We start from the raw sequence: 18733 nt of genomic DNA, 5'->3' as shown, positions 1-18733 counted from the left end.
TGTGTCTTCATCTGGACACTGAGGTCCGGCTCCGAGGGCCGCCTGATGGTTCCCTCACTGTGAGAAGTTACTGGGAATCAGGCAGGGGACCTTTTCGGTAGTGGTGCCCTCCCATCCGATGTCAAGGAAATAAAGAACTATTTGACTTTTAGAAGACATCTGAAGGGATGTTTTTAATGTAGGGAGGTTTTTAATGTTGATGTCTTACTGTGTTTTTTATATTTTGTTGGGAGCTGCCCACAGTGGCTGGGGCAACCCAGTCAAATGGGCGGCATACAATTCTACTGATTTGGGACCGGATTAGAAACGTGAACAGAGTGCTCCTAGAGATGGAAGGAACCAAAGGCCACTTTGACAGCCCTTAGCTGAAGAGCAGGACCATTTACTGGCTATCTTCCCACAGAATATAAATCACACATCCTCTCACACAATCTGTGACTCTCCAATGTTATTGGACTTTCAACTCCCATCATCTCCAGCCAGCCTGACAAATGGCCTGGGATGATGAGAGTTGCAACCCAGGAACGTCTGTCTGGTTCCTCCACTCCTACTCTTACATTACACCATAATATTGGACAGAAAACCCTAGCACACCACTAGCAGTATCATTTGTCAGCTGCCAGTTCCCAAAATCCTGTCACTTTTTTGACCAATAAATAAACCATCCTGCCAACATGCAATTGAAAGGATAGGGCAATGCAGGGGGGCACCAGGAACATGGAAGAAGGGAAGGAATTTCAGGTCAGTGGTATACCCAAGTGACTCCATAACTTTCTCCCATATAAATGAATAGTTGCCATTCATTCCCTGTGTAGAAAAAGGAACTGTTGAATTTAGGAATACTGCACTGAAGGCGAAACCAGCCATCCACAAGTGACATGTGGTGAATGGCTTTTAGTGACATGGGTTTTGCAGGAGTTCATAGTATATTTCTTGGATATGGAAGCCTACCCTTCGCAGCACATGCCATAATGATAGGCAATTTTGTGATGGCAGTAATGATTACAGTATCGATTATGGTGGTGCTTTTTAATTTCCTCTTGCAATTATGAAGGCATACTACCTAAACACACTTTCATAAACAACCATTCACATAACATCCATATACCTTTAATGGCTGCAGTCCTAAACGTACCTGCTTAGAAGTAAACCCCATTTCACTAATAAGGACCTACTTCTAAGCTAGCATGTACAGGATCAGGCTTATGCCTGGCCACTTTAGATACAATATTGTTTCCAAATATAGGGTGTTATTTGCTCAGTGCTGATGTCACTGCTCAGGCACAACTGAACTGTGAGTTCATAATTCATGAGTTCACATAGTGAAAATATGCTGAGTTGATGTCATGATGCAATGTCTCCACAATATGCAAGAGCACAAGCACTTTTCTAAGGTTGCTGGTAACACAGCTTATAGATATGATGCTTTAATTAATACAGGCTTTTGTGCTGTTACAAAGTATGTGTCCTAGTTTCCTGCCTATTTCCCACTTCACCCATCTTGCTTAATTAACAGTTGAAATAACATGATCCTAGTGAACTGATGACTGAACCAGCCATCCTTGTCTGCCTCCTGTCTCAAAGTTCATCCCACTATTATCTTTTTGGCATCCATGTGTTAATTTTAATGGTACTGTAGTTAGATTTACATATGCTAATCTTTATACAAGGTGTGAGGAAATCAGGATGTCTCCTGAATGCATTTCAGGATGTTTTTGAGATCAGACTGGTAGCAAAGTCAGATGTTCATAATGGAGGGTCTCCTGTCATATTACCATATGCCCACCTTTTTATTCATGCCAGGGTCTACAGTAATAAATCACAGAAAAGGTTTAGATAAACACACATTTATCCAGTTTAATCTGTGATTCTTCAACTGTCTTTTGTAGCACTCTCCCCTTTAAGACCCATTTTGAGTACAGTATTATTATTAATACTATTTATGATTATCTGAAGCTTAGTTCAGCTGAATTCAGTGGAAGTACAGCTCAGCCTTTTAAACCTGTTAAGCATGCCTGCCTGTGCATAGAACAAGACTGTGAAGCATTAACCAGCACTCCTAAACCCACTTCTTAGAGCAGAGGTTTCCAATCTTTTTGGGTCCCTTGACCAACTACATTCTGTATGTGGCACTCCTGTTGGGCTCAGGAGCCCAGTTCTGTCACTCCTTGCCTGTAGAGCTGGCAGCCTCTCACCCTTTTTTCAAACACCCTCCCTTGTGGAGTGTTCCCTCAGTCTCTTCTCCTCTCCCCTTTCATTGGGAGTCCTCTGGGCAGCCACAGCTGCAGCCCCTGGTCTCTGAGCTGCCCGCCCCAAATAGACGTGCCTCCTCCCACTGCCCTACAGGAGCCTGGGATGCACACTCTGGCCAGTCCTAGAGGCACCATTCGCCCAGGGAGCTTGTAGCCAGGGCTGCTATAACAAAGAGCTATGCAAGCCTTTGGGAGGCAGAAACACGAGAGGGCACCAGAGAAGGGAGGGAAGGAAAGAATTGCAGAGGCCAGTGTTGGCAGCAGCACCCCTGACCATCATTCAAGGCACTCCAGGTTGCCACGGCACACTGGTTGAAAACCACTGTATTAGGGGGTTAAGAGTAAAGGATTACTCTGCATGAATTGTAAATCTAACAGAATGCTTAGTCTCTCATTGATTCAGTTTGTATGTCTGCCTCTTTTGCAGCTCTGCTCTGTAAGAGCCATATCCAATATACCGGTAGCTAGGTCTCACTAGTTTCAAGTGGCATCATTTGCTTTCTCATCACATTCATCCAGTGCTTTACCAGCTGCACTGGCTCCCGGTGGAGTACAGGATCAAGTTTAAGGTGCTGGTTTTGACCTTTAAAGCCCTTGGGACCCTCGTACCTACGGGACCGCCTCTCTTGGTATGCCCCGCGGAGGACCTTAAGGTCCACAAACAACAGTATTCTGGAGATCCTGAGCCATAAGGTGGCTAGATTGGCCTCTACTAGGGCCAGGGCCTTTTCAGTATTGGCCCCAACTTGGTGGAATGCTCTTTCACAGGAGACCAGGGCCCTGCGGGATTTGTCATCTTTCCACAGGGCCTGCAAGACAGAGCTGTTCCGCCTGGCCTTTGGGCTGGACTTAGTCTGACCCCTGTGTTTTCCTCCCTCATGGCTTGGATTTATGGACTACTTACAATCCGGCTGCATTTTAAACTTAAATTTTAAATTTTAATACTGTATTTTAATCTGTATTTCAATCAATTGCTTTTTATGTTTTATTGTAATTTTATTGGTGTGAGCCGCCCTGAGCCTGGTTTTGACTGGGGAGGGATTATTATTATTATTAGTAGTAGTAGTATTATTTTGCTGGCTACTGCCGTGTTCTAGAGAGGCAGCCTGCCATATTAGTTTTATGCAGCAAAAAACAACACACTTTAGCACAAACTTTTGTAGGCTAAACCAGATGTATCATTAGATGCAAAAAAATGTATCTTCGGCTTGCAAATATATACATGGCATATACATGTGTAGTGGTGACAAAAGAAGGGTGGGTGAGGAATGCGAGGTCAGAAAGCCCATAAACAAACAGATGTGTGTCTTTCATTAGTAAGTGGAACAAAAATGCAAACAAGCAAAGGGTAAAAGATCAGACTCCCAACCGATAACAGATCTGCAAAGCAAGCTGAATACCACGCATAAGCACATACGGTGAAATTCTTTTCTGCTTTAAATAAATTCCCAATTTGCATTTAGCTCATGTCTTGTTAAGTGTGAAATTTGCATATGGATCCCAGCTTAACAACGTCCCTTTTTTGCTGAAATGTGGCAAAGTCGGATGTTCAATATCCAGAGAGACCGAAATACACCCCGACTCAACCCACAGATTCTAAGCATTACCATTTTTAATATTAGATTTGTGGCCATTAATTATCTGGATCAGTGACAGTCTGGTTTAGAGAGCGAGCAGGTGGTTTCAGGCTAGGCACCCAAAAATATCCGTCAAATATACTGGGACTAGATCAAACCGCTGCATAGTACATAGATTCCAGAGAACATCCGTAAGTACACGCAGCAAGCACCCCACGCTACTAGAACATGACGTCAGAAGAGAGGGCGTCGCTTGCTATGCAATCCGGAAGCTACCCGTGTTTCTGGCGTCCTGACCGGCGTCTTTCTTCGTGCAGCATAGAGTCACAGGCTCAGTGGGATTTTATACTTCCGGTTCTAAATCGAGCATGGGGGAGGGAATAACCAATGCAACAAAATTAAAGAGAGCACTGTACAACCCACTCTCCCATTTTGCACATTGGGGGCCGGGGAGCTGCGTTAGTCCGCTGCAACAAAAACAACAAAAACCCACACATGCCACAAACACACATACACAAAAAAACCGCCCTGCTTTTTAAGGTGCCATGGACGGACTCTAGTTCTCTATTCTGCACCAGCTCCGTGTATGGCGGTATTCCAACGGAAACCGGAAGTGGGTAACGCATTCAGAGGCGAATTCTCTACCTCTACGCAGTTGTGGGTTTTTTTGTTGTTAAGGACCGGCCGAGCAGCAAAGGTGCGACGCGCTCGTCTCTCTCACTCCCTCTCTCCCTCCCTCCCTCCCTCTCTCTATGGTCTGTTCTAGATGGGAGCGAGGCATTTTCGATGGCTGTGCGCGTCATATCCGGACGGTCCTGAGATGCCGGTAAGAAACGCTCGTCTCGGGGAAGGAGCGGGGGGGGGGGGAGGAGGGGGCGCGAGACTACGTCTTTTACGCGCCCTCCGCCCACGCGTTCCCTTCCCTCACTCCGAGTGGTCTCGCCGGGGTGTCGCCACCGCCGCCTCCCTGCTCCCGTTTCCCTCAGTTCTTGGGTCCAGCCCGGTCCGTGAGAAAAGCCCTTCCTTCTCCGCTCTTGGTGCCGTGGGAGCGGCCTGGGTCTTCCTCGGCCTTGTCGCCGATATGGGACGGGTCTTTGCTTCTTCCCCTCTCAGCGCCCGCCCGCGGGGGCTTATCCGGATCCAGGGGCTGGTGGGTGACTCCGGGTGACCCAGTCCAGAAGGTGGCCTGGTTGTTGCTTAGGCCCCGGAAAGTTTTCCGGTGTCTCACGAGGGGTCGTTTTGTTGGATGAACCACTTTAGCCCCGACTCTCCCGGGTCTTCACGAACCTCTGCCTCCTTGGGTGGTTGGAAGGCTCCGCTGTCCTCAATGTTCAAAGTAAGGAAAAGTTTAGGATTAAGCCTTGGTATGTATACCAATGGGTCCCACTCCCCCCCTTTTCATCAGCGCACGTGGGGTTTCATAGGGTTATGTCAACAAAAAAAGTCAGACTCCTGCCCTGAAGAGCTTTGCATGATAATAGCTGGGATATTTATTATTTTTGTTATTTGTCGAATTTATACCGCTCCATAAGCAGCCCTGGGCAGCAATCGAGGATAGGCAGTAGAGAAAGATGATGAGGGAGAGATGGAAGAAGCAGTGAAAACCGAGGACACGTGTGAGCAAATTGGTTTTAAGACAGACATACTGTAAAGACATATTGCTTGGGAATAAGGATTAAGAGGTCTTGAACACATCCAGCCCTGACATCAGCACCTGGCACACACAGGCGGCTGCCAGGACCCATGCAGTCAAGTGGGGCGGACTGGCGGCAACTCCTACTGTCTTTGAGTGTGTTTTCCCTCCCACACTGGACACTATTTAGTAGACCTTCTCAAGTAGTGTTAGCAGTAGTTGGATTCTCTAACCCCCCCCCCCCGTGTTGCTATTCAGCTTTTGACTTGTGACCTTAACCAGGTTGCGCTTCCCAATGGATGTAGTAGCTCCCATTTTTTTAAACATTCTACTGTATGTGCAAATGCTGTGCAGCGTATAATGTAGTGATAACCCCGCTGGGTGCTCTGTAGCATTAAGGTTTCTGGCCGCTCACTTCCTATAGGAATTGCACTTCCTCTGAGTAAGGTCATGGGGGGTTATAATCATTGTACAACCAGCTAAAATGGGAGGTATATGGTGGTTGTAACACCAGTGGCACCGTCATGAAGGCCAGGGGAGCCTTTTGGCTGCACTATGCTGCTGTGCTGAGGACTTGCTGAAGCTTGGAGCTGGCCTTGAAAGTATCTGGAATGAGTTTGAAGGAAGAGAGAAAGAAGTGAATTCTAGGCATATGTGAAAACAGGAGAGAATGGACAGCTGCTTAAGAACTGGTATTTATGTATTAAAATGTTTATTTTTGCACCCAGATTTTGGTCCTGATCTCCAAATAAGCTTGTTGCAGTTATGTAGGAGGGAATTAATGATATTCTGTAATGGTCAAAAGCTTTTCATTGTTATTGCTATATCCCTGTAATGAACCATAGCACTGTAAATGTTTCTTGAATTTGATCTCTGGCAAAGGAATTTAACAACTGCAGTTTAATAGGCATGGAGTGGCAGTAGAAAGCAAAGAGAATCCACACTATGTTACTGCTGTTTTGTGTGTGAGAAAGAATTGTTTTAATATATGGCAGCATGACTGGCAATATGTTGGTCATATATTTAATATTTGGTTCTTTTTCAGGTTAAACTGAATAGCTCTCTACTACGGCTTCTCCTAAGAAGATCCTCACAAAGCTGTGAGGCTGGAATATATTTATAAACACAGAACGTTGTTCACTTTGAACTCTTAAGCTTTGTGCCTTATCCAGATTGACTTTGGGAATCGGAAACTTGAATCAATGTTATCGGATGAGTTAGAGTCTAAACCAGAGGTCAGCAACCGCTAGATTTGTTTTGTGGCTCAATGGCTGTATTCTGGAATTATCATTATGGCAAATGATAATTTTCCTAGTAATTTGTGTAGTTGGCATATGGCTGTCATGCATAGAAGCAGTGCAATCTTTTTTGCTTCATTAATGGCTCCAAAATTGCTCATCTGATTTGCACACACAAGGTCTCACTTGAAAACCTATAATCACAAGTGACACTTAAGCAGGAATTCCGTGCAAACTTACATGGGAGTGAGCCTCACAATGTGACTTACTTCTGAGTAAGCCCATGTAGCATTGCAATGCACAGAGGTCACAATTTAAAAATGTTTAACAGTCTACATGGCTCTTAATGCAAAAACTCTGAGGTACCAATAGCACCCAATTGCTTGACATAAAGACTTCCAGCTTAGAGCAGTTATGCTTATGGCCTTCATGGTAAAAAGCTGCCAGGGGGGCTAGTCAAAATGAAAGGAAGGGGTGTACTAATCTTTTACTCCTTCTCCACTGTCCTGACCCCCCCTTCCCCAACTGCTATTTGGCATGGGAAAGAAGCTGCCATTGGTGTAATTTAGTATAGAGGAAAGCTGCCATTATCAGCTTTGGGGAGTTGTTTCCATTGGAACCAGATGTGCATAAGAAACACATGTAGTATATTTTGTGATTCTCCACAAAATATACTACATATAGTGTACTGTATAAAAAATACATGTGACAAAATATACCACATATAGTATATAAAAAATACATGTGACGTTAAGTTATATATTTAACAGCATGTGTAATATGGCCTGTACTCTGTGACTAGTGCAAAAGTGTTTTCGGGTGATTCATGTAGATTATGTTGCCTATTGCTTCTTTTCAGCTCAAAATCAAGCTGGGGAAGGACCATAGCTCAGTGGTAGATTTTCTGCTTTGCATGCAGAAAGTCCCAGGCTTGGCCCCAGCATGTCCAGGTAGGCCTGAGAGAGGCCCCAGTGAAAAACCCTGAAGAATTGTGCTGTCAATATTGTGGAAAATACAGACAAATGAACTGACTACTGTGCAAAGGCAACAGTAGTTGTGAATTTAGGCAAAGAACAGGGCTTGTAACATTTATGCTTGTTACCATAAGAATTAACATTTGCACAGGGAAATAAGAGTTCAGAGTCAGTGGTGAGTAATTATTTCACATTGGTGATTTCTTATTGTTTCTTGGTTGAGCTCAGAGTGACAGAATATTTACTTTTAGTATATTCGCTACAGTAGTTTGTGAACCATTTCTCTGTGTTACTGCCTTTTGCAGCTGAAGTTGTAGAATGGGAACTGGGGGGAATTGACAGAAAGCATTCAGCTTCAGATCTAAGCATTTGCTGCTGCTTTAATATCTTTGCTTTTCCCCCAGCTGCTGGTTCAATTTGTTCAGAACACATCTATTCCACTAGGACAGGAGCTTGTGGAATCAGAACCTAAAGATATAACCTGTTTGTCTCTCCTTCCTGTTACTGAACCCCAAGAATGCAACAGACTGATGTTGCCAGGTAAAACCTGAAGCCTGATTATGCTAAAAAATGCTGTTTGCATTTTTAAGATACAGTATTAACAACATAGTTCTATGCATGTCTACATGGAAGTCAGTCCCACTGAGTTCAGTTTGGCTTGCTTCCAGGTAAGTGTGCATAGGAGTGAATGCTGTGTTTAGATGTGGGATACTTCTGTAATGCACAGTTATTAAAGTTCAGTTCTTTTTCAAGGAATGGTGAGATAAAAATGTAATACAGTGGATTCTGGCAAAGCTGCTAGCAATGCTCTAATTAATAAACATTAAATAAGCCTGATGTTGGGAAAGATTGAGGGCACAAGGAGAAGGGGAAGACAGAGGACGAGATGGTTAGACAGTGTTCTCGAAGTTACCAACATGAGTCTGACCAAAATGTGGGAGGCAGTGGAAGACAGGAGTGCCTGGCATGCTCTGGCTCATGGGGTCACGAAGAGTCGGACACAACTAAACGACTAAACAACAACAACAAGTCGTTTAATGTTAATTAGAGCATTGCTAGCAGTTTTGCCAGAATCCACTCTCTTACTTATGGAATATGAAGAAATGGCAAAAATTACCAGAAGAATAAGAAATCAAGATTTCTTAATAACTTTTTATAAAAGAATGGAATATTCTTTTATATAGAAGGGACTTTATAAATATTCTATTGAATATTTACAGATAAATTGCAAACAGATAAAAACATTGATATCTGTATCTGAAGTGTATCTAAAAGTGTATCTGAAGAAGTGTGCATGCACATGAAAGCTCATACCAAAATAAAAAATTAGTTGTTCTTTAAGGTGCTACTGAAGGAATTTTTTAATTTTGTTTCGACTCAGACCAACACGGCTACCTACCTGTAACTAGAACATTGATAGGGTTATTGTAATAACCTGCAGTTTCATAAGAATATATATTTAAAGTAGAGAATTAAATGAGCAAATTAAATGGATTTGGATATGCAGAAGATATTAGAAAATAAATAATTTAAGGAATCGCAGAAAGAGGGGGAAGGAAGTCAAACTTTGAAATGCTAATTTGATTGTAAAACTAATGAAATGTATAAACTTGAAAAGTGTATAAATAAAACTTTTCTTAAAAAAAATAACATTAGATGTACTACTAAGGTTACTGGTTTTATAATGGTTTTCTGTCATGTTTGTGCTGAAAGTATGATTGTCTTGAATGAAATGCATAATCTCACAAATGCTTTCTAAAATTTCATTTTCTTCATTAGATGACTCTCCAGGTCATACTAGCTCCTCAAAGGATGTCTCCTCTTCTGCTGTTTTGCGAAGCCTCCAGGTGAACGTTGGCCCTGATGGTGAGGAGACAAGGGCACAAACAGTACAGAAACCACCTGAGCTTCTGCCAAGCCCTGATACTTCTAGCTTATTGCAAGACCTCCAACCCACTGATAGCACTTCTTTTATCCTTCTCAATTTAACACGAACAGGTAACTCCTGCAAGCACTTCAAAGCACACAGAGTGATTTGGGCACTGCTGCATTTAACAGGAGTCATCACCTTCCAGTAAAGTGGCTGGAGAGCAGGGAAGCTAACCTGTGGCATCTCCAGATGATGTTGAACTAAAACTCTCATCTGCCCAGGCCATTTGCCATGCTGGCTGGGGCAGAAGGGACTTGCTGTGCAATGACATATTGAGGGCTACAGATTAGCCACCCCTGCTGTTGTGATATTGTGGGAAGCAAGAGATTTTGCTCCCCTTCTTATCGTCTCATGAAAACTGCCTCCCTTCTAGGCCTAGGTTCTCCCTCAGAGCACTTGGTGTTTGTCCAAGATGAAGCAGAAGATTCTGGGAATGATTTCTTCTCGAATGATAGCACCGACAGCAGTACCCCATGGTTTTTGCGAGTGCAGGAACTGGCTCATGACAGTTTGATTGCTGCCACTCGAGCACAGCTCGCAAAGAATGCCAAAGCAAGCAATAATGGTAAGAAGGCTTTTATTTCTGTTGCTTTTTTTTCCATTTTCAAGGTATAATGTTACTTTCACCCATAAAATGAGTTTAGGAAATCTTGTAGAGCTCTTATATGTTGTTGAGGTCTTCAGTCATTTACTTCCTGCCTTTTAAGGTAAAAAACTTTCAATGTCCCTAATAGGGCTGGGCGATATCTGGTTTTCAATATCACAATATATCACCAGCTAAACATCGCAATATACCGCTATATCATTATATCTGAAATAAGACACATCTACGTAGAAGCGAACATGGTAATGTCCTGGCAACTGCTACTAAGTTATGGGTCTAAAACACCACACACTGATGAAATCATTACTTTCATCAGCAGTTTCATCAGCCGTTTCATCAGCCAAAATACATTCAAACAGGACTTTGGTTTGGGGCTTGGATACCAAGCGGTGGTATTCAAGTCCAGGAGAATCCAAAATACAGTGATGAGTCATAGTGAATAATGAATAATCTGGGAAAATATCGAACAACAACAAAAAATATAAATTTGATGAATATATTTGAATTAACTCTCATTCATCTCCCAGCATTTCCAGGGAGGGCTGGGAGAAAACCCCTCTGAAATTCTGGAGAGGAGCTGCTGCTCAGTGTAGACAGTAATGTTGTAGATTGATCAATGGTGTGGCATACTTCCTATGTTCCTATCATATAATTTCCTATTGTCTTTGGAGCAGGACCAGAGGCTGCTCTGATCTCCCACCAGCAGAGGTAATGGTTCCCATAAGTTATGCACTAGTTGATTAGGGTGCTGTTGCACAGTCACAATAGCACCTGGCCATGCCTGTGCAAGGCTGTGAGGGTAAACGGAGTTCTGGGTTTAGTAGCTCCTGGCTCTGAACTGTTTTCACCAGTTGTTGCTGCATGACTGCTGGGCCATGCAATCTGCTGAAGGGCAGGTATACCTGGGAGTTGCTGATGCTTGACAAATTCAGCTCCATTGCTGAGGTAACCAGCCTGATGTTCCCTTCCTCAATCCAATTTTGTAATGTTGATTTCTTGCTGATGAGATTGGGACGCACATTCCATTGGAAGTAACACATTCAAATAGAAATTATTTGCATTCTGTTGCAACTTCATCTGTTTGTACGGCACTGTTTATAATGGGAAGCACATCTCCATGCCTGTTCTGTCCATTAGGCATGCCTAACTATGTGCAATGGGAGCTCAGTCAGGAGAAAAATATGCTGCATAATGATAGTAAGATAGTGAAACTGCCAGCATAACATGGTATGAGTCCTCTCAGTTGTCTCTCCCCCCCCCCAATAAGTGTGAGAGCAATTGAAGGGCATTGTTTGCCCTTGCTGTTGTCACACAACTACAGCTGGCCACGTGGTGCCAGTTTTACTATGAGATCTGCAAGTTGGCTGGGATCACATAGTGAAGAAGCCCTTTTAAGTTTTGTGTTTTGTTTTTAAGAAGGTGACCAAGCAGCAACAGCAAGTCAGGGAAACAGTGAATGTGAACAGGTATGCAAAAATGTGGAAGGTAGTGCTTTATTATTTTAACATGCCTTCTCTACCCTCCCCCTACCTTTGGGAAAGGATTATAGCTCAGTTGGCAGAGCACTTGCTTTGGATGAAGAAGGCTCAATCTCTCTGGGTAGGACTTTGGAACGCTTCCGGTCTGAAACCCTAGGAAACTTACTAGTCAGAGTGGTCAGTGCTAAGCCAGATGGACCAGTGGTGACTGGTTATAAAGCAGCTTTCTGGGCTAGCGTTTCACTGCCCCCACTGCTCCTGCCCCTCAAGAAAATGGAACCTCCTGAAAATTTGGGAGAGAACAGATTTGAAGTATGAAGAAAAGCATTCCACTTCAGGGGGCTGACTAAACAAAATGAGCAGAAATGATTCTCTTTTTAAATGTATTTAAATGAGGTTTTTCTCCTTTGCATCACTGTTATCTTACCATTCTATTCTTTTTTTACCCCTTCCAGGTGAAAATGTTCATGTTTGCTCAGGAGACCCTCAACCGAAAGAATCCAGCCCTATCCCTCATTTGCCTCGGGTGGAGAAAAAGTTGAAATGTACAGTTGAGGGCTGTGACAGGACATTTGTGTGGCCGGCCCACTTCAAATACCACTTAAAGACTCACAGGTGCATAGAGCTGCTATAGCTATGACTTTACTGAGCACTGCAGACTGTATGGAGCTATATGAGTGGTCCTGCTATGGAACGATCAAATTCAGACAGTTAACCAAAGTACAGTCGTATCTCTACTTACGTATCACGGAATCATCGGTTTACGGCCATGGCAAACCCGGAAGTGTATACTTCCAGGTTTCGCTGTGCATGCATGTGCAAAAACACTCAATCGTGCTGCACGCGTGCGCAGAAACGCGCCTCTATTTACGTAATTTTCAGGGTGTGAACGGACCCCTGGAACGAATTAAGTTCATATCTGGAGGGTCCACAGTACATAAATTTGAAACAGAAAAAGCCCATCTCTATTTTGCAAATACACCCATTGTGGTTTTGAAAACACTGTGTGTTTTAACTGCCTGGGAGTGGCTTGTGATTTGCAACTGGCCCCAAACAAAACTGCTTTGTTTTGTGTACGTTATATGTGACCTAAACTTTTAAATGAGAATATCTGGTTTATTAAAATTATTTATACAGTGTAAGGCAACCTCTTCATTTTACTTTAACTCTTACTTTAGGTGGGGCCAGTAACTGGCCATGCCACTTTTCAGCCCCTTCATTTTGAACTGAAATAAAAACAAAAATGTATACACCACCACATTAAGGAAATCCAGAACACCAGCAGAGGACTACTTGATTACAACAGCATGTATAATAGTACCATGAAAGTGATGTTGTTTTCCAGGAATGACCGTTCCTTCATTTGTCCAGCAAAAGATTGTGGGAAAAGCTTCTATGTCCTGCAGAGGCTGAAGGTGCACATGAGAACGCACAATGGTGAGAAACCATTCATCTGCACTGAGCTAGGTTGTGGGAAGCAGTTCACGACAGCTGGGAACCTGAAGAATCACCTGCGGATTCATACTGGTGTGTACAATTCCCCTTTTTTCGAATTCTTCTTTTATTCCAGTATTGAAGTGTTAAAAAAGTTTCTCTCCATTTCTATCAGTCAGATTATGAGCACGGCACTGACTGGGCAGCTGCTGCCTCTGCCTGTTATGAAGTATTTATTTAGGGTTGCCACAGTTGTTGAGCTTTGAGGTATTTTTAATGAAATTAGGCAAAATCTACACTTCCGACATGGGTTGCCATATGTCCGGATTTTCCCGGACACTTCAGCGATTTCCACCCGGACGCTGTTTATGAGGGCCAAGTGCCGGCTATGTTACAGCTAAGGGAGAAGATAGGGAGGAGAAAGCCGATTCAGATGACCCCCTAAGCCAAACCTGGCTTGGCACAGCAGCAAAGAGGACCAGGAGGGAGCAATGTGGATATGAGCTCCTCTGTGTACGGTCTCAATAAGTCAAGGTTTGGCTTAGCAGGTCATGTGAACAAGGCCAAAGGTAAACCACACCGCCTTTAGGTGATCAAAAGTACACAGAGGACTACCCAAACACAACACAACATAAAACAAAATAATAATAATAATCACGACATTCAAACGACACCCCCCCTCAAAAAACCCCCCACCACACACACAAAACACCCGCATTCCAACCAAAATCCACCACAATGGCTTATTCATTACATCCGCGTGTAATCCAATTTGGGATGATATAAAAAAACAAATACTTCCTCCCCAATCTACACTTGGGAGACATGACATTACAACGCATGTTTTCAGACAACCCCCCCCCCAAAACCACTAATGGGTATGGACCTTTTACAACCCCCTGCATTTGGGTAGGATGAATGTGTTGGGATGGGGTGGGGAGATTTAACAAATCCCGCGTGGGTAGGAGAGTCAGGGTTGGAACAGGTAATAATTTCACAGAATACTCGTATTGGGGGGAATGAGTGTGTACAAAATGAAGGGGGACTCTGAACCAGAGAGGACTCTCCACGGAGACTCTGAAGGTCCATTTAACAGAAAAGGGTCCACTTAACACAAAAACCCACAGCAACGAGTGGTCGGGCCAGCTAGTATGTGTGTATGTGTATATGTATATGTATATGTATACAGTGGTACCTCGACATCTGAACGACTCGACTTCCGAAGGTTTTGACTTCCGAAGTCGACAACCCCGGAAGTCTTTTTGCCGTGTGTGCGTTCTGCCCTGTGCAGAAGTGGTGTGCGCGGTCGATGCATGTGCATAAGCGCGAAATCGTGCTTCGCGCATGCGCAGAACGGGCGCTTCGGCAACCTAAGACTTAGACTTACGAAGACGGTCATGGAACAGATCGTCTTCGTAAGTTGAGGTACCACTGTATGTATATGTATAGAACTCATGTAAACAAGGAAAGGTGTGTGACTGAATTTGAGAAACTGCAACTTAATAGAAACTTAATAGAAAGAAGTGGATCCTTGCATTTGAGGGCATATGCAATTCAAGTGACTTTTTGAATTAACTGAAGCAAATGCTTCAATGCAGGGGAAAAGCCCTTCTTATGTGAGGCTCAGGGCTGTGGTCGCTCCTTTGCTGAATACTCCAGCCTTCGGAAACACCTAGTTGTCCATTCAGGTAAGGGGACTTCATTCCTTGAGATACCCATACAACAGACAGCATCTATCTTGAAGACAGCAGAACATTATTCCCTAGGTCTTGCTGAACAATTACTAATGTGCTTCCTCCTTTGCTTTTTATGCTGTCTTGCCCTTTTCTCCGCTTGAGCCTCATAATTTCCAAGGTGTAGGCTAAAAACTGCATCTGGCCTAGTGTATACAATTGTGGGTATGACAAAGTGAGATCTTACAGTCTCTAGGTCAAAGGCTTCTTGTACATACAGGCCTGAGACTCTAAAATGCTCAAATTTTCTGACAAAATTTGACTGTGAACTTGATAGCCCCTTTCTAAAGCTAAGCCTTTGGTGTCTGAATTCAAGAGAAATGAAAACTACTTAAGCATAGAAAATGGATATTTCATGCTATGCTCTAGTAATTATTGTATATTGTTTTCAGGAGTAAAGCCCCACCAGTGTCAAATCTGTGGGAAGACATTTTCTCAGAGTGGTAGTAGGAATGTACACATGAAGAAACATCATTCCAGAGTTGGAACAGATAGCAACAGACAACATGAACAAACAGGTAAGAATCAAGTAGAATGGGAATGTATGACTGGATCTTTCAAATAGTGATGAGAAGGGTCAAGTTGAGAAAGAGAAACCTGTTCTGCCATAGAAGTGTTAGCATGAGATGGTGATATAAATGTGGCTTTCTGAGGATGTGAAATATATCACATGAAGAGACTGCAGGAACAGAGAGGCTAAGAGTGTTTGACTACAAAGCATTAACTATTTCCCAGCTTTGAAAAACAGTTATAAAATTGATCTGTGTAAGTAAAGTTGTGCTTTTCAGATGTGTATGCCTATGCCCACATCTCAAAATATACCCTGTATATAAACTCTCCTCCTGCAAATACAGGTAATAAAGACGAAATCTTGGATAAGGATTAGTGAGAAAACAATTGTCCACATTCTTCAGATTTGTGAAGCAGAAATCCCTCTCTGTGTGATGGTGGACACTGATGCTGTTGCTCCTCAACTTGGTGTTTTGTTTTGTTTTTGCAACAGAGTCATTGATGGGCAGTAGTTTGTTGGAAGAATCTGAAGTGCACAGTAAGAATCTGGTGCCCATGAGCTCACCTCCCAGCCTTGGTGTAGAATCCTTGCACTTGCCAGACACGGAATCAATTATTGGTGTAAAGGAAGGTGGGAATTTTTTTTCCTATTAGCAATGAAATGTTTACAGAAGCTGAGTTGGAAGGGGATGTCTTTCTATCAGCATAGTCTTAAATGGGATAATTTATGGGAGTTCCAAGACATAGTTTCAGTAGGAAGGGTGGAATGCAATAATAATACGTTTATATTGGTTTCTAATACTGTATATGTTTTCCTGAGTGCTGATTTAGCCACTGTTTCTCATATTTGCTCTAGTCTAATACATCCACATTGCACACTTCATTTTTTGTCTGAAGATTGGGTTGCTTGAGAAAATAATCCCCAATGAACATTTTACAAAGCACAACTTAGTCTCCTGTTTGATTTGCAGAGGTTCTTGCTGAAGCAGCAACAAACTCTCTCCATGCTGCATCTGATGTGGTTTTGCCATCTCATCACCTGATGCCCATGTCAACATCAAGACACTCCTATGGGGTGTCATCTTTACTACAGTAAATCTACAGGTCAGCCTAAAAGACTTCTATTTCTTTTTGAACATCATAATTCTAGTCTCTTGAAAGTGCAGGAAAACTTTACCTTTTCTACTATTTGAGAATTTGATAGCTGTGAGGCTTTTGGTTATTATTTAGTCTTAAAAATATTTGTTTGAAATTTTTATGGAAGATTATAGTAATAATAATAATCCCCATTCAATCTTAAATTGAAGGCCACTAATAATAATTAGTGCCAACCTAGCAGTTCGAAAAGCAAGTCAAAGTGCAAGTAGATGAATAGGTACCGCTCCGGCGGGAAGGTAAACAGTGTTTCCGTGCACTGCTCTGGTTCACCAAAAGCGGCTTAGTCATGCTGCCAATAAAGCGAGATGAGTGCCACAACCCCAGAGTCGTCTGCGCTGGACCTAATGGTTGGTTTACCTTTACCTATTATTATTATTATTATTATTATTATTATTATTATTATTATATTGATCTGGAAGCTATATAGCTATAGTGGTATACAGCTTGGTCTGACACAAACATCACAACCTCTGCTGGTGCCTGTTGGTTTCAGTTAAAGCTTATTACAGTCTATTAACTGTGATGACTAGGCAAGGCCTTTTGTTACCACCTTACTATATCCATTGCTTCACTGAACAATGATTGGGTGTGGTACCACAATGTCACACAATTCTTGCAAAATAACACTGCCCTCTGTCAGCCTGCTGTTCCCAGCCCACAGGGCCATCTTTCATAATATGACACAGGCAAAGTGTGTACTCCTGTGATGTTTTGCTGGCACAGAATCTTTAGTACGAGTTGAATCCTAAGATGCCTTCTGCTCCAGAAGGGGCTATTTTACACTTGTGTTAGAGAGAGAAAAGTGAAGCAATCTAAAGATGTTCTGCTCAACTTTTTGTGCGAGCATGGTCCTGCCCCTGCCCAACTTCTACCCTGACCAGAGTGAGCCAGCAGGGCTTAGGAAGTGGCAGTTCCTCCCACTGCCTTAGTACTGATCAGCCAGGCCCTTCATTTAAAACAAATACGTTAGAAGGTGTTACAAGTAAAAGTACTTCTCCCATACATCTGTGTTGGTAATTTGTCATATAGAGAGGGCTTGAAAGAAAGAAAGAAAAAAAGATGCTGTGAACTATAATAGAGCAGTGTGTTGCTTGAATTATTCTATTATTCGTTCATTTTTTATGAACAAGTCTGAACCTAGTATTGATAAAAATAAAATGTGTTGATTTGCAGTTACAAAAGGAAGAGCAAATGAATGAAGTATTCAACACAAGATATGAAGCTAAAGAAGAGGCTTGTGTGAAGATGGGCTCAAGAAACCATGTGGTACTTGAATCCCCAGAGCTTATGCTGTGCCTCTAGTGTACTTATTGTGACCTGTCAGACCAGAGGCCTGGAATATGGTTCGCTTCAATCACTGAAACCTCTGAAGAAGGGCTTCAGGAGCTTTTACTAATGTCTGAACAGGGTACTGTTCCTGTTGAACCTGGCACCCCAAAGGCGAGGAGGTAATGCTCTTGGAACTAGTTTCTAGCCACTTTTTTCTCTCCTGAAGCTGACCATAAGCTCAGCATTATATTGACTCGTTCTTCTTGGAGGAGTATCTTTAGATGGTAGTGAATTCTGCAACAAGGCACTGCAGTTCTGTTCTTGCTTCTGAATTATCAGGTGGTTTGTGGTTTCTCTTTGAGCTAGATCTTCCAGATCTCCTTGCTTGGTGCGGATACACTCTCTAATCTGGTTTCTGCTCCAAACTGAAGACGTGATGTTGTTCAGAGGATTGCCTCAGACACCCTTGCTTCTTGCTGTGATTTTAATTTCTAATTATTAGGGCTTAATTTAAAAAATCAGAGGTAGAATCTATTCAGTATTCTTCAGTTGTAAATAAACTATCTACTTCCAACTCCTGATATTTATGTATTTTGTGTTTTTCTTAATTCATAACTTTGCCTATTCAAAGATGCTCATGGGTAGTACCTTAAAGCCAAGTACCAAGCAGTTATATGTAATACAAAACCCTATTACTATATATGTAAAACAATTAAACAGAAAAAATAGAACAAAAATGAGCAAGAATGTTCTCACTGGCCACTGTACCGACAGCACTGTTGCTGAAACGTCTCATATAGCTTCCTTCAACTTTAAATTTTTTGGGGGGGGGGGTCACCTTTCTACATTATAGTTTAAAGGCCATATATTTTTGTGAACATATAAAAAGGTGAAAACAATGAATCTTGTAATGCCTTTAAGGTCAAGCACATTTATTATAGCA

General features: G+C 42.6%; 1 protein-coding gene across 4 annotated transcripts; it reads left to right on the top strand.

Annotated features, from left to right (window-relative positions):
- The first annotated feature begins 4506 nt into the window (after positions 1 to 4506).
- On the top strand, positions 4507 to 18731 carry ZNF410 (zinc finger protein 410). 4 transcript variants are annotated; one of them, XM_035108783.2, is made up of 12 exons: positions 4507 to 4655; positions 6508 to 6697; positions 8079 to 8214; positions 9454 to 9672; positions 9978 to 10169; positions 12142 to 12301; positions 13032 to 13213; positions 14719 to 14808; positions 15246 to 15371; positions 15857 to 15994; positions 16335 to 16467; positions 17695 to 18731. In XM_035108783.2, the coding sequence occupies exons 2-11, from the start codon at positions 6665 to 6667 to the stop codon at positions 16457 to 16459; spliced, it is 1401 nt and encodes a 466-aa protein (XP_034964674.1). In that variant the 5' UTR covers positions 4507 to 4655; positions 6508 to 6664; the 3' UTR covers positions 16460 to 16467; positions 17695 to 18731. The 4 variants fall into 4 exon arrangements, with proteins under 4 accessions (XP_034964674.1, XP_034964702.1, XP_060128724.1 ...); XM_035108811.2 differs by lacking the exon at positions 4507 to 4655 and adding an exon at positions 4673 to 5165; XM_060272741.1 differs by lacking the exon at positions 4507 to 4655 and adding an exon at positions 4673 to 5193.
- Positions 18732 to 18733: the final 2 nt, after the last annotated feature.

The sequence above is a fragment of the Zootoca vivipara genome, chromosome 1, assembly GCF_963506605.1.
Source record: "Zootoca vivipara chromosome 1, rZooViv1.1, whole genome shotgun sequence".
NCBI classification, from domain to species: domain Eukaryota; kingdom Metazoa; phylum Chordata; class Lepidosauria; order Squamata; family Lacertidae; genus Zootoca; species Zootoca vivipara.
Note: the sequence above shows the minus strand (reverse complement) of the source record. Positions and strands in the feature narration are given on the sequence as shown.

What these genes read in the sequence shown, in the direction of transcription:
- ZNF410 (XM_035108783.2), top strand. Translation starts at nt 6,665, where the DNA reads ATGTTATCGGATGAGTTAGAGTCTAAACCAGAG. An exon ending in AGTTAGAGTCTAAACCAGAG is followed by an intron (nt 6,698 to 8,078) that starts GTCAGCAACCGC and finishes CTTTTCCCCCAG; the next exon opens with CTGCTGGTTCAATTTGTTCA. An exon ending in TACCACTTAAAGACTCACAG is followed by an intron (nt 12,302 to 13,031) that starts GTGCATAGAGCT and finishes GTTGTTTTCCAG; the next exon opens with GAATGACCGTTCCTTCATTT.